General features: G+C 37.1%; 1 protein-coding gene across 7 annotated transcripts in view; it reads left to right on the top strand.

Annotated features, from left to right (window-relative positions):
* The window catches only part of Ralyl (RALY RNA binding protein like), a 677,304-nt gene that overhangs the window by 631,683 nt on the left and 30,710 nt on the right, over window positions 1-14,911 (top strand). For 5 of the 7 annotated variants that reach the window (XM_076911216.1, XM_034517320.2, XM_034517323.2 and 2 more), the window contains one exon: window positions 5,845-6,017. The exons of the other annotated variants lie outside the window; for them this stretch is intronic. In XM_076911216.1, coding sequence (XP_076767331.1) covers window positions 5,845-6,017 — 173 coding nt within the window. The remainder of the gene's footprint in view (window positions 1-5,844; window positions 6,018-14,911) is intronic. 7 annotated transcript variants of the gene reach the window in all.

The following is a 14,911-nucleotide window of genomic DNA, read 5'->3' as shown; positions in this document are numbered from 1 at the left end:
TCTTTTTAAAGTAATTTCAAGAAGATAATATTTAGTGTATATTCACAGCTTAGCAGCCCAAACACTTACAAGGCTTAAAGTAAAACTGAAAATTGAATTGATCTAATTTAGCTCATGATACTACTTTCTAGAGAGATGGAGAGTAAGTAGAAATTATTTGACCAATAAACTTCTATGAAATTTTGAGAATTATTTCAACAGATAATTCATGAAGGATTAAGAGGGAGTGTAGTTATAAATAGAAGGTGCCATATTAGAAAGAATCAGCTAGGGGAGAAAAAAATCTTTCAAGAGCTGAAAATGGTTGGCAGACAGGAACTATTCTTCATAACAGGACTTACTAATATTGGACTATAAGACCTGTATGTTTGTAAAGAAACTAACTTTAATGTCAAGAATCTTTTACATTAGCCTCAGATATACATAAAAGCATTCATACACTGACCACAAGGAATTAGGAAGACTCTTTTCAAGACTATTGCAATCTGAGTTGGGCACAGAATTCGTCTGTTTGAAGATCAGGGTAGAAGATGGATGAATGTTACTCAAACTGCTTAGGCTATGCCGGAAGGTGTTGCCAGTACCTGGCTAATGTTGTCAGGAGAATTGTGATTGATACTTGTCTTTAGCAAAGTATAGCTCTTCTCTCCAAATACACTGAGAGATGGAGTCCATCCAACCACACAATGATGACCTCTTGGAGGGCCGGGTCCTAGATATGGAAAACATTCATAGGTGGACAATATACATATCTCAAACAGACAAAGGAATAAGAAATAAATATTTTCAAAGTGAAGATTTTGAGAGGGAGTCTTGCCTGGGGTCAGCAAGAAGTCTATATAAGTTTTGATAAACACAGCGAAACATGAATACTTTCTTGGTGAGAACTGTTGTGTCTTTATAGTCGTTTAAATCTCATTTTCTTCTGGGTCCTGTCTGTGTCTCATCACTACACTGTAAGTCTTGTCAACTCTATTCACAAACTTGAGCATCATCTTCTATTATTCCGATAGCAGGTGTTTCCCAATCTGACCTTTGTTAGATTTTCCCCACACCATAGCTCTGATTTCCCCAAGACCACAGCTCATATCAAATGTTGATCCTGTCTCCCAAGCTCACAGTGCACTAATCCCCTTGTTTAAGTGTCTTTCACATATGCTTCACATAATCCAGTGACAGTTTTACTGAGCGGTGCAACCATCGCTACAATTCACTTACGGTATTGTCACTCCCTAAGAAACAACACTTCTTAATTCTTTCCTTTCTGGCTTCTGTGGCAAGTGAATTCATATTATTGAAACAGAAGGCTACAGACAGGAGTGAGACAAAATTAGGTGCACACCCCATAGAGATTGAATCTATCTGACTGGTTCTGAGACATTTGGAAAATTCTTCATATAAATTACAAAATGAGAAAAACTATATCTCCTTCAAAATTATGTTTAAGTAAGCATAATGTTTTGTTAATTTTCAAATGAGTCACATTAAAATTTTAGTGATTTTTTTTGTGAACGACTTGAGATTATTCTCTAAAAATTCATTTATGTAACTGGAATTCTAATTAAAATATATTTCTCATATGTATTTTTTCTGAAATTTATTTGTTTGTTACTAACAGCATCCATAATGAAGTGATTATTTAGCAGCAGCATTTTAAAATCATTGAATTAAAACTCATATAGTTGCTTAAAATATTTAAAAATAAGCTTTATCTTGGCATGCAAAAGATTGATTGCAGAATACTATCTTGGCAGTAATAAAATGGGAGTGTTTTTGTAACAACAGTCTTTTCTGTTGTCTAAGTGCAGTTAAGCTGGTAATTATTTAGCAATTAAGCCAGCACATCAAACAGTTTAATTGCCACCTCAGCCAATTTTCAGTCATATTGATAATAACTGTGAAGAAAACGTAATTTAATAAAAATGCTTTGATGGCAAATTTCAACAATTGTAATGTGTTTTCTGGATCAAATACAGCTTTTAAAATAGAATTAGATATGCTGAAAAATTTTCAATATGAGGAGAGAAATTTAGCATCAAATGATCTCTTTTCATGTCATTTGAAGTTATAAATATTTCCCCTTGATCAGAAATACCAATCATTTTCATTTCTTTTCCTTTGATAGTCATTGTTTGACTAAAATATGTTCCCTAACTGAATGTATTTCTTCATTCTTGAATTTGGTATTTTCTGCTTGAAGCAATTTAAAGTATTCTTTCCTTGCATGACTGACAAACTGCTCTGCATCCTAGGATTCATTAGGAGAGAGTCGAGGCTGTTAACGCAAAAGCCCTCCTGTGGATTCTTACTTTTATATGCTTTACTTATGCCTCAGTTTCCCTGTGTAAAAAAAGAGCAATACTATTTTGCCGAAGTGTTTTCCAAGGACTAAGGCTTAGGTCAGCACTTTAGAAGAACTCATTATCTCACTAACTTGTGGTCATTATAAATAGTTTTCTTTCTGTAATAAGCTTATAATTTAGATATCACTGGATTTTATATTTAACATTAACTGTTAGCTTTTGCGGTCATGGTCTATATGTCTAAACAAAAGTGTAATATTAACTCACTTCAAAAAAGAAATCCATCATTTTGACATAAATAACCCAACAGAGAGGGCTATTTTTCTTTTTCAGAACTGTCGATTGTAAGCATGAAAATTCTCCTCTAAGAATACTTCAGGTCCCATATCCCATCCATTTGCTAGTGATAGGCTTCGGTACAGGATGTGGCAAAAATGTTCACTTTTACTCTTCAGAACTTCGATTTTACTACCATGGTGCCAAATTCAACTGCCATTTGAATGGAGACAACAAGCTTTTTATTATTTTATTCCATACAACTTGCCAATATGTTCAGAAAATGTTTCCATGTAAGACAGTGAGGTAGAAAACAGAAAGAAAAAAATGTAGATAGAAGTGTTTCTGCTACAAAGAATCTCTACTGATAAATATAAATGCACACATATAATGCATACATATACCCCTTCCCATATTTTCACACAAAAGGAATTATGCAGATAAAACTAATGCCACCAAATTTAGATCAACCAAACACTGCTATTCATTTCTAAAAGAAAAAAATTAATTATTCAAAAAATGAACTAGTTCCTTTGCTTCGATTTCAACAAGATTTTTTGAGGGATTAAAATTGATCATTTAGCTGCAAAATAATAGCTTAATGAATAATTGTGCTTTCATGTGTGATTTATTCATGGATCTTATAATTGTCCAGTATATGTGACATTTCCCACTGAGCAAGTGACAAACGTCTATCCTGACCACACCTTACAAAAATGCAGACTGGCCTCATTTTTGTTAACCTCCCATGGATTGATTACCATTATAATTAAGGGTTTTACATTTTCAACCCAGGTAATATCTCCTAACCATTTAAGCTTTCAAATTAATGAATGAATAGGTAAGGATAGCCTACAGGGTCATCTTTCCAACCTTGAACTGTATTAATACACTGTTGTCTTTGAAGTATACTCCCCATGGGATTACATGTATATCTTGTGTATTAGAGACAGCGAGCAATTTAATATATATCTGTTTAAACAGAAATAGGAAGGCAGGCCATGTGAAAGCCAAGGCATGACATTATCTCTTTAATACATTCTTAAAAATCAAAAATAGAGATTTTTGACATGGACACTTTTTATAGTAATCAAATAATCAATAATGGTTGCACTTTAGAATTGTTTTGAGCATTTATGCTCATGTGTTTTTGTGGTTTCTGCAGTTAAAAGTCATATCTTTTTTTATTCTAAAAATTGCTATTTTGGGAATTCAAAATTCATTTTAACTTACCCTTAAGAGAAGGAAACCATAGTTCATAGGAATAGTAACTAGGAAAGATATGTACCCTACGTCTTATATCCTAATAATTTATAGCATCACTTCTACTTGTAAGTCATATAAAATAATAAAAGACCATAGCAATCAATTGCCTGAAAATAAACCTTAGTTTGCAATGAACCTCTCTATATTGCTCCTATGGGTCTGGCAAAGATTTTGAGAGGAAAGTGGTCATATATCCCACAGAGTTCAAACACTGAGACATTGGTAGATAACAGAGATCCAATTTAATTTGAATAAGAATTACTTAGATTTAGAAAAAGAAAACAAGTGACTTTTGGTTAGTAATATAATAACTAGTTTATATGCCTTGGAGGATGTTCCATGGTAAAAATTCACATGGTAAAAAAAACGTCTACACTACCATAGCTTCATCAGTATACCATACATACATGTGGAGATGACACCCCTCTTGACATATTGGTTACATGTTGTAAAATCTCTGAGGCTAATAAATAGATGGAAAATTTTGTTATACATAGGTTCTGTGGATATATTAGGAAAAGAGTAGGCCATTTTAAGATGCTTAGTGTAACTATGTACTATATTTATAATTTTATTTAAACAAGGCCTGATAGTCATAAGATTTTTATCCACCATTCCTTGATCCAAACAGAAACTGTAGTTAGTGTTGAGGTTTGAAAACACACACACACACACACACACACACACACACACACACATAGTAGTTTTTATATATATAATGAGAATGAATGTACTGTCTCCTTTTGATGCAATTATACACATTTCTGCCATTCTTAGAAGTCTTTAAAATATTTTACATATTACACATTGTTAATATTCAGGGTAAATTTTATGTAGAATGAAACCTGATATTTACAGTGCTAAGTAACCTAAATACCATTGGATCTCTGTCATCTGGTAGAGGGCAGGGCATGCCTCACCTAATTTTAATCAAATTTATTATTTGTAGAATTATAGTGAAAGAATGCATAGACACACATTTATAGAAGAAATTATTGTGATGATATTCAGCAATGTATAAAAAAGGTTACCCATATATTTATATAATACTTTTTCAATGCTTATATTTAATCAAAACTTATAGATCAATAGTTTCCTCTTAACACATATTATAAAAAATAGGAACTGAATGTCCTGAATATTTACTCTCTAAGTTCTATTTATTGTCATGAAATAAGTAAGCTCAATATGAAGCATATTTAAAGCTCAAGTCAAACAGTGAAATGATACTTTAATAAAATAACAATAAGCAAAGTTAATGAAAACAACATAATTTTTAAGAGTTGTGAACACACGGGAAATTTGCAGAAAGAGAAACAAGATATGATATTGTATGTCCAGTGCTTCTTGGAATGTTCACAAGAGAAAAAAACATAAAGAAATAGCTACGACGTTGTCAGCATTAATTCCATGTATGAATTTCTGCATTCCAAGATTGTAGTATACCAATCCTGGAAATTGAAGGGAATTCTGTTAGTGTGGTCTGTAGCTTCTTTTGTTGAGCACTTACTATTTGCAAACCACTATACTAGCATTTCTATTTTCTGCATCAAATTTTAGAAGCTTAGGAAATGTTTATCATATGTAAAAAAGAGAAAAAAGGCACATGGGTCAATCATTTCTTCCTTCAAAAGTGCTACATTCCCACTAAGCAATAAATCCTGACAGTCTGACATAAGAGTTTTTTAATCAGAGAAACTACCCTTCCTAGAGTCTCATAAAGTAAAGTATTTAGGAAGATCAGTATGCTAATGTAAATATGTATTTATATATCCTACCATCTAGAACCCTAATTTTTTGCCAATTTGAGTTTTAAATAAATTTGCTTACATGTAAACACATGCAGATGTATGCATATAATTAAGTAACTGAATAAATTACTGAAAATATCCCTATCTTTTACATGCTGTTTGTTCACAGCTCACCCCTTTTTTCATGGCTTTTCCAAATGACTTACTAGCAAGCCAAGGTAGTAGTCATCTGCTTTCTCCCCTCCTAGAAGCTCAGAAGAAGCAGTTGGAGGAGAGTATAGAGCTGATCCAAGACGAATGTGTGTCAGAGAATGCAGACCACTCCACAGAGGAGCCTGCTGAAGGAGGGCAAGAAGCGGATGGAGGAGAGATGACTGATGGGGTAGAGGAGGACTTCGATGAAGATGGGGGTCACGAGCTGGTATGAATGCAATATTTGGGGGTATTCACATCTGTTTGGTGACAGCAATAGTATTTGATTGATGCATTCACTCTAAAATAAGGATTAAATAATTTGAGGATTTTTTTTTTATCTTGTGTCAATATGTTTAAGGGAACATCAGTATAGTGCTTTGCACACAGCAAGTGCTCAATACATTTTTTATTAATTTCAACTATGAGGTTGAAAATAAATGGAAAATATAAGTACTATATAAAGTATTAGGTATATATAAAGTCCCAAAAGAAAAACTTTCTTCCCTTCATTCTCTATCGTGGAAGTAATTTTGCATTTGTACAGTTAACTGTGTGGGTAGATTTAATATGTTGGTGACAGAAACAGTTGCAAGACATATGACACCTCCTTTTAACATTTGTTTAAATTTTATTTATTTATGTTGTCTATGCATGTACACACATGCTTTCACAAGTGTGCAGATACAAAAACAGCTTGCTGCAGTCAGTTCTCATTTTCTACCATGTGCAACCCAGGAAACACTCAGGTTGTCAATCTTTACAGCAAAGACTTACCCACTGAGCCATGTCATTGGGCCAGCTTCCTCTAATTCATAGTTTTCCTTACTGATTGTAGTCACATACACTAGCTGCATGGCCAACTACCCTCTCCACAATGGGCCTGCCATGGTGACCCTTAGTGTGTTGTCACCTCATCATTTCCAGTGTCAATACTGCTTGACAATCAATTATTATTGTTTTGAAATTTAGCTAAGTCCTGATTCTTAAAGTTTTATTTCCCCAATGTTGAAATTAGTGTACTGCTTATTTACAGATAAGGTGTACTTGACACCTACACCAGACACTTCGTAAAAACATGTTGATATTTCATCAACCATGAAATTAAATACTATATTCCAAAGAAGTTGATTAATAATGATGGAGGATAATGTGAATATTTGTGTGTGTGTGTGTGTGTGTGTGTGTGTGTGTGTGTTTTGGTATGTGTAGTATATGTGACTAACTCTCAATATTTATAGACAATCTTACTCATATATTATATATAAATATATTTACTAGATATATAATAACAAGTTTTTCCAGGTAATGTTACATTCCCACTTATTATGAAACCTATTTTTAGGTTTTGGTTATTGTCATTGTTGTTTGATATGGTGGTAAACTTATCAACCTATTAAATGAAATCATAATATATCATAATTCTATATTGATTTTTTTAACATCCAGCTTTATTTAAATGCTATGGGAACTGGAGGAGGGGGTTGTATGTGGTTAAGCAGTCCTTGCTGGCCTGTGTGCTGCTCTCACTTTAGTTCTACTTCAGGATAGTTCTAGAGATTCTTGTTCCAGGAAGAGACAATTGGTTTCTTCTGAAATATTTGGTCTTATGTAAGAGAGGGCTCTTCACAAGGGTGATCTGTCTGAGAGACTTTTCTATTCCTAGAAGTCAGATGCCTTCAATCTTAATACTAGGACTACAGATTTTCAGGTGACTTTTTGAGGGGAATGTAGAGAATTTTAAAACTGACAGTAAGATGCTCAGGTTAGTTTTGACTTTTTGCTTTAATCCTCAAAAGAGGATGAGACAACTTGGGTGTCAACAGTTTTAAGACAGACCCTCCTTGCATGATTGAACGTACATATGTGCAAAATTGAGTGGAAATGTATTCCCAGCTTCCCATAACGGAAACAGATACAAATGAAGGCAGATATGAAAGGCCTCCCTGCTGCTTTCTGTTGTCATAGAGCCCAAGTGAAGAATTACAGTTTTATACTAAAGTAGCTTCTCAGAACCAGCACAGGGGGAAGGAAAGTGCCAAAGTGGTTAAAGAATAGAGAAATGAGACTCAGTAAATAGGAAAAGATTGAGTTAGCCACTTCAGGATTGAGGTCAGAAGTATGATTGATGACATGAGTCATAGGAGGTTACGGTGGAGGTATCAGGATCAAAAGTCACCACAGATGAAAACCTCAAGAACTGAGAACCAAGTAAGGAGCAGGTCATCTCAACCATCTTGATATCACTTTAACTACTTGAAGAACTAAGGGATTAAGATTTTTTTTTCTCGATTGAGAAACAAGAAGTTGCATATCTGGTTTTAGTCCCAGATCTCTCACCCACTCAAATAGAATCACTAAACAAATAACTTTATTGAGTCTTAAGCTTATTATGTGCCACAAAGTAACATTAAGTCAGAAATTTTTCATTGTACTTGTATGTACATGTGCATATGTGTGCACAGTGTAATGTATGTGAGCCCATGTGTGTTCAGGTACATCTCTGTGGGTAGAAGTGTTTCCTGCAAGTGGTGGTAGGGGATAGAGATCAATATTATCTGATTTGCTCTCTTTCCACTGTATACAGTGAGTTTCTCACTGAACCTGGGGCTCATCGCCTGGCTAGACTGTCTGGTTAGAGGGTTGTAGGGATCTGCCTGTTGTTATCACCACTCCTGGATTAGAGTTACATTCTTTTCTTGCCTTACTCTCTCATATGGGTACTAAGGATCCTAACCCAGGTCCTCGTTCTTGTATAGCAAAAACTCTACAAGCCAAGTTACCTCCCCAGCCCAAATATGAAATCCATTTCATTTGACCATACTGCTGAGTAGTCATGAGTCAGAGAAGCAACATGTCTAATGAGACAGAACTTAATCATACAGCCCTGTGCATAAGTTCAAGCCTTAACAAAGTGACTAACCAGAGACATTGTGTCTAGAAGAATTTCACACTGAATATTTCTTCTGTAATTGGAAGCTTGGGTAACTAAATAATTAAATCCTATTATATATGGTACTTAACTTTGTCCTGGGATTTGGACTATATTAAATGTGCATGATTTTAACGGTGAGACCTTCCTACATACAGAAATAGAAATTATGGAGTCTTCCCTTCCTAGTGATTAGTCAACAAGACACTCCTTTGTATTATTTACTCTTTTTGTCTCCTTATCCAATCACATGAAACAGTTCATCCCTGATGTTTAAATAAATGGAAGTAACAGCACACATTTTTTTGTCTTACGCTGTAACAGAGGACATTATAGGTGTGCAGAGAGATGACACAATGATGCAATGTAGCAGGTGACAGAAGTCAAAAGACAATCTCTTTCAGAAATGCCCAGTAGGTTACTCAAGCAGAAGCACAATTCTATTCCAGGAGAATGAACAGGGAAGTTGGGATCTAATCTAAACCAACTAAGGTCCAACACAATGAGCTAATGGTGTGGCTGACAGATCCTGTGTACAGCAAAATGCGGACAAATACAATGGTTACCAAGTAATATCTACTGAATATCCACTGAGTGAAAAAATGCATGTCAATTAATCATATATCATTAGAAACCTACTGAGAATGAACATGGTACATGTCAAAACTTGCAAAAATAGTTGCAGTGACTCCATCAAGTGTGAAATTATATATCTAAGAAAATGGCTTCTTGTCTCCAGTGGCTCAGTGTCTTAGAGACATGGCAGATTCCCTTTATGCAATAAAAAGCAGACTTGATCTTCATTGTTTATTAGAAACTACCCAAAGCTAAAAATCTAAAATTGATGCTAAGGTACTCTATGTTAATTATTAAAGCACTAAAATAAATTAGAATTTACTTAAACTTAAACTTCATACTAATGTGCTATATGTACACTATCAAAATGCCATTCTATTCTTACCTTTAAATATATCTGCCTGCAAACATTTACAAGGTTTCATTAAATGAATGTCATGAGCTTGTGCTGTAAAGAAAAATAAAGAATAAAAATCTTACCTTTTAAAGATAAGAGTTTCCTGATTGTTAAGGCCACAGGCCAAAGGAAGAAGGAGAATGAAAAGTCATGAGGTCAATGTGGGAAAGAACTCTTAGGAGAAGAATAGCACACACTGAGCACAGTCAGTACAGAATCCTGGTAGGAGGGTCTGGGAGCTTCACCTTACAAGATGACAAACTAAAGAGAAAGCAGTACTTCCATTAAGGAATAAAATTTCTGATCACCTTCACTGTCCTTATATAATTTTAAAGAATACCTCATTGAAATTGAAATACTTTAGAAGCCTTTGGAGGCAACTTGGTAGGTGAGAATGTTTGCTGCATAGCTGCGATAACCTGAATTCAAATCCTCAAAACTCATGTCAAAGCCAGGCATGACTGTGTGTGTTTGGAACCCTAGGGTTCAAGGCAGACATCGGGACTTGGTGGGGCTTCCTGGAGTAAGGCTCAGAAAAAGCAAATGCCGATGATTATATATTTTATGTGACAAGACACGTAAATTCAAAAATAAGGTGTTTCCTGTTCAAGTGCTCCCTTTCTCTTTCTTTACTTCCACCTAACATATTGTTCTTACAGAAATTAATAAAATCCCAAGCAAAAGTAGCTAGAGAAAACACTTAGCTTGCTAATTCACAAAGACAAACAGTCTCTTCCCAAGTGCAACATTTTCCTGGCCAATTTATATCTATTACCTTGTGATTGCAAACAGTGTTGGCTGAGTCTTTCTGGGAAGCAGCTCAGTCATCAGTACTTGCATCACGCTGAGTGTTAAACCCACAAAGCAAAACCATCAATGCCCTGGATTAAGGAGAACTTGAGTTTGTTTGTATTCTATTTGCAATGACTTTTGCCTTTGTTGTCTACAAGCAACCTAATCAAGGCAATAAAAATCACAGAATTACCTAGCTGGACATGTGGTATTTAGGCATGCAGAATGGGTATTCTGTTGTAATTCCTCTTCTAGGATTTAACAAAGCATTCAACTAAGCAATATGCCACCTGTGTCTTCCAGCTATTGAGTTTCTGTGCATATTGGAAAATATCCAACCACAATCTAATCCTGCAGTTGAAAGCACTCAAAGTAAGCATTGTGGTAAAAATCACTGAAAACTGAAAAGAACAGAGCATTCTGATCAATATTTTTGGCCTTTGTTTGTAAGCAAGCTAGAAGATATCTCCTCTTTTGAAACTTTTTCTTTCTCATGGTGAAGTTTTTCACCTGGATGTTCTCCTTGCTTTTGTCTCTTTTGTTATCATTTAAATTAGAATGCTTGCTGGAGGAAAATCAACTGTTAGAATTACAAATCACAGGGAAGTAAGAAAGGGGCTCCTTATGTAATAATGTAGTTACTTTTTTCTTTCAACTGGACAAGCAGAGACCCTTACCTTCAACTCTGTCAGTCTATCTGACAGAGAAAAGTCATCTCCTACTATGAATAGTGTCATGATTAGGAGAAAAGGCCAGTTAAATATCGGTTCCCTTACACAAATGACTTATGGCTGGAACTTTAATAAGAACCCTGGCTGTGCTAGCTAAATGGGCCTATATGCGGAGAGGAAAGTGGTCTGCTTGGGTGTTGAGTTGACAAAGGGAGGACTCATGATATTTAATTTTTCTTGTCAACTTGAATGGACACATAAATACTTAGGGTATTGATAAGTCACACCTGTGTGTCATTCTATGAAGTTGTTTCTAAGGAGGAAAAATACAACCTGACTCTAGCAGCATCAATTGATGAGTTGACGTATAAAATTAAATTAAAAGGGAGAAAATGGAGAGGCTAGGGAAATGATTCAGTGGATAAAGTTGGGTTCAAATTCACAGCACCCATATAAAAGCAAAACATGATGGTATGCTACTGTAACCACAGTGCTGAATTGTTGAGACAGGTCTCAGCTAACTGGCCTGCCACTATAGCCCAAGTAGTGGGAATCTTCAGTCTTACCTGAAGTCTCTGTCTAAAAAAAAAAAAAAAAAAGTGAGATCTAATAGTCAATCCCTGCTTGCAAGGACTGTGCACAACATTGCCCTTAATCTGCTTCCTCATCCACCTTGAAGAGAGCAAGTTCCACTGCCATATTTTCCCTGCAAGGATCATTATTCCTGCATACTGAACAAAACAAACCCTTTCTGCCAAGAGCTGTTTCTTGACAGATTAACAGAAAAGTAACACAGGAGTGAGATTTCACTTCCTGTTTTTCCAACCTGAAGTCTGTCTCTCTGGGATCTCTGCTGGCTCCATATGAATGGCTGATCATTAGAAATTCCAGGATGAGAAGTCCATATCTAATCCAGTGTGTTGAAAGCAGCTGCCAGAGTGAAGTCTCATTTTTCTGGGATTGGAGACAAGGTGGATGGTCTCCAGGTCTTCTGGAGCTTAAGAGAGCAGGGTCCTGTTGAGGTTGATGTGTAGGAAGAAGAGTCGTTTGGAGGTAGAGGGGTGAAAGGTTTGAAGTGAGACAGGTAGACCCAATGAGAGAGTCCTTCGAGTTTAACAGCTGTAGGAGTCACAAGAATTACCTTGAAGGGGCCCTGCCATTTAGAAGAGAGAGGTGAGGGCCAATCAATGATCTCCAGTATTGATGGACAGGGGACAGTGTGTGGCACTGGTAGATGGTGGTCAGCAAAGTTCCATAGGAGAAACTGGAGGTGGCAAAGTAATGAGGTAAGAAGGTGATTAGGGAGGGGAGAGAACTAAGGTGAAAGACCAGGAGTTAGGACTGGACACGCATACAGGAGTTCAAAAGGTGAGATGAGGAGAGGTTGCTTGGGGAGAGCTTGGAGACTAAAAAAAGCCAGAGGTAGGAGTTTTACACAATAGAGGTGAAGTGATGGTTTGACAACAGTGGTTTTTAGGGAGTAGTTAGTTCTTTCTACCTTTACTGAAGACTGGGGATAATAGGGATAATAGGGAATATAAAAATGCCAGGGTATGTCTAGAGCTTTAGATAGCATTTGAGAAACTTGGAAAATGAATTCAGGATCAATATTGGACTAGAGGGAGACTGGAACACTGAATTGGGTAATGATCTCATGGAGAAGATCAGAGACTGTCTGAACCCTTTTGCTAATGGTTGGGAATGCCACTACCCACCCTGAGAAGGTGTCCACCAAGATCAGGAGGTACTTGGCACATTTGACAGTGAGTATGTGGATAAAGTAAAATTGCTAGTTGGTTCCAGGAAGGGAACCTCTAGCCTGATGGGTAGGAAAAGGGGTACTACAATACCTGAGGTTGGAGTCTGATGTATGAAAGATTTTGCAAAGGTAGTGATAGATTTTTAAGAAACACAATTCTTCAAGAGTAGCTGTAGGTGGATTTTAACAAAATATTACAGTGCTTGGCTTTTAGGATGAAAGTGTTGGTGAATATAAGACAGTTTGACTAGTGTCAGTGGATGAGAGAGGGGATGTGGGGTGTCACAGCCTGTCCCATCTTGACAACCAGAAAACACAAAATCAGGATAAGAACAGAAGACCCTAGCACAAAAACAGGATAAGAACACAAAACCCTACCACAAAAACATGATAAGACTCAAGACCCTATCACCGCCAAACACACTCGCCCACGTTTAGTCTTATATAGCCAGCCAAATGCAAGTTCCGATGGGGCAGGTCCTCATACCTTCCCCTGTAGGAGGAGTGCTTCGTCTCCTTCATTCAAAAAATGGGCAGTCAGGCTATCCTGACTCCCTTCCACTTGGGATGTCTCCCAGATTTTTCAGCCTCAGACCGTTGGACCTCACGGTCGCACAATGTCAGCTGTCAGAACCTAAACCAGAGCCAGAAGCCAGAATCCAGACCCAGACACCACACTCAAATACACTTCACTCACAGACACACAGACACACAGACACACAGACTTAAACCCACCTCCAAGAGGTCTTCGGATGTCCTCGGTGATCATGAAAACCCTGGACGAGCTTCCCGGCCCATGCACCAAGATGTAAGGCTCGAGAAGCCCCCAAAGGGGACCCCACTCGAGTCACAGGATGGCACGCACCCAAAGGACACACGAAAGACCAACTTGCTGCAAGAACACAAGGTAGTTTAATGGCGGAACGTTCCGGGCCGACACGTGTCTCAATGTAGGAGACAGGGACATCGACCTCGTGGCTCTGGGGTTTAGGGTTAATATAAGCTCGGGGTGGGGAAAAGGGGAAACTTTCACGCGGGTGCACACGATTGGTTGTTTTTCAATTTTTGAACATCTGGCCAAACTGGTCCATGGGGGTGGGGAGCAGTTCCTGCAGGCAGATGTTTATCTCGTATCTTCATTCCTGGGAATGCCTCGGTAGCCCATTGTCCTGTAACTCTGCGTTCCTTGTTTACGGATTAACTGGCCTCTGGTTGGCAAACCAGAGGGGCAACTTTAGCTACTCAGGCTAGGGAAAAAGAATCTATAATTCATGGGACCCATAAAATTTTCTTTTAAATCTAGAACATTAAGGGCTGCAGCTCTAGCTGCCTCATCAGCTCACTTGTCTCTGTTGGAGACAAAAAAAAAAAAAATCATTACTTTGTTGGGATCTACAGTGGACAATCCCAATAGCTGTGGGGAGATAGGAGGGCTTTAGCATGACCATAATTTGGTTTGCATTAGTTACTGATCCTTCTTTTGTCATAGTAACCTTTGCTCCTTTCTGATAGTAGCATTGGGCAAGAGGATATGGAAAATGTATTTGAAGTCTGTGTAGATGTTTGGGGATTACCCCTGTGGCAGTTGAAAGGCACAGGTAAGGGTTATTAGTTTAGCCTGTTGATTGGTGGTATGAGCAACAAAGACCTGTGCCTCAACCACCTTTGTGTTTGACTCTATAGCATAATCAGCTTTTCTGGCCCTTTCATCGAAAAAGAAGTTGCCATGTATATACCAGCTATAGATGGCCTGAGGCAATGTGCCCTCCTGTATGTGTGAAGGATGAGGTAGTAGTTCTAAGGTTTCAGTGCAGGAGTGAGATAGGGAGTGCTTAGAATCTGGTCTAGGAGCATATTGGAAATTTTAATAAGTGGGCATGAATGGAAAGTAAGTGTGGAGTCTTCTATTAGAGATACCTGAAGGGAAAGAATCCTGGAGGGAGACAGAGTCTGTAAGCCTTTGTCAGTCAGGAGCTGTGACAGGTTATGAGAAGAG

This window comes from Arvicanthis niloticus, chromosome 13 (genome assembly GCF_011762505.2).
Source record: "Arvicanthis niloticus isolate mArvNil1 chromosome 13, mArvNil1.pat.X, whole genome shotgun sequence".
NCBI lineage: Eukaryota > Metazoa > Chordata > Mammalia > Rodentia > Muridae > Arvicanthis > Arvicanthis niloticus.
The sequence above is the reverse complement of the archived record's forward strand: the minus strand, read 5'-3'. Positions and strand labels throughout refer to the sequence as shown.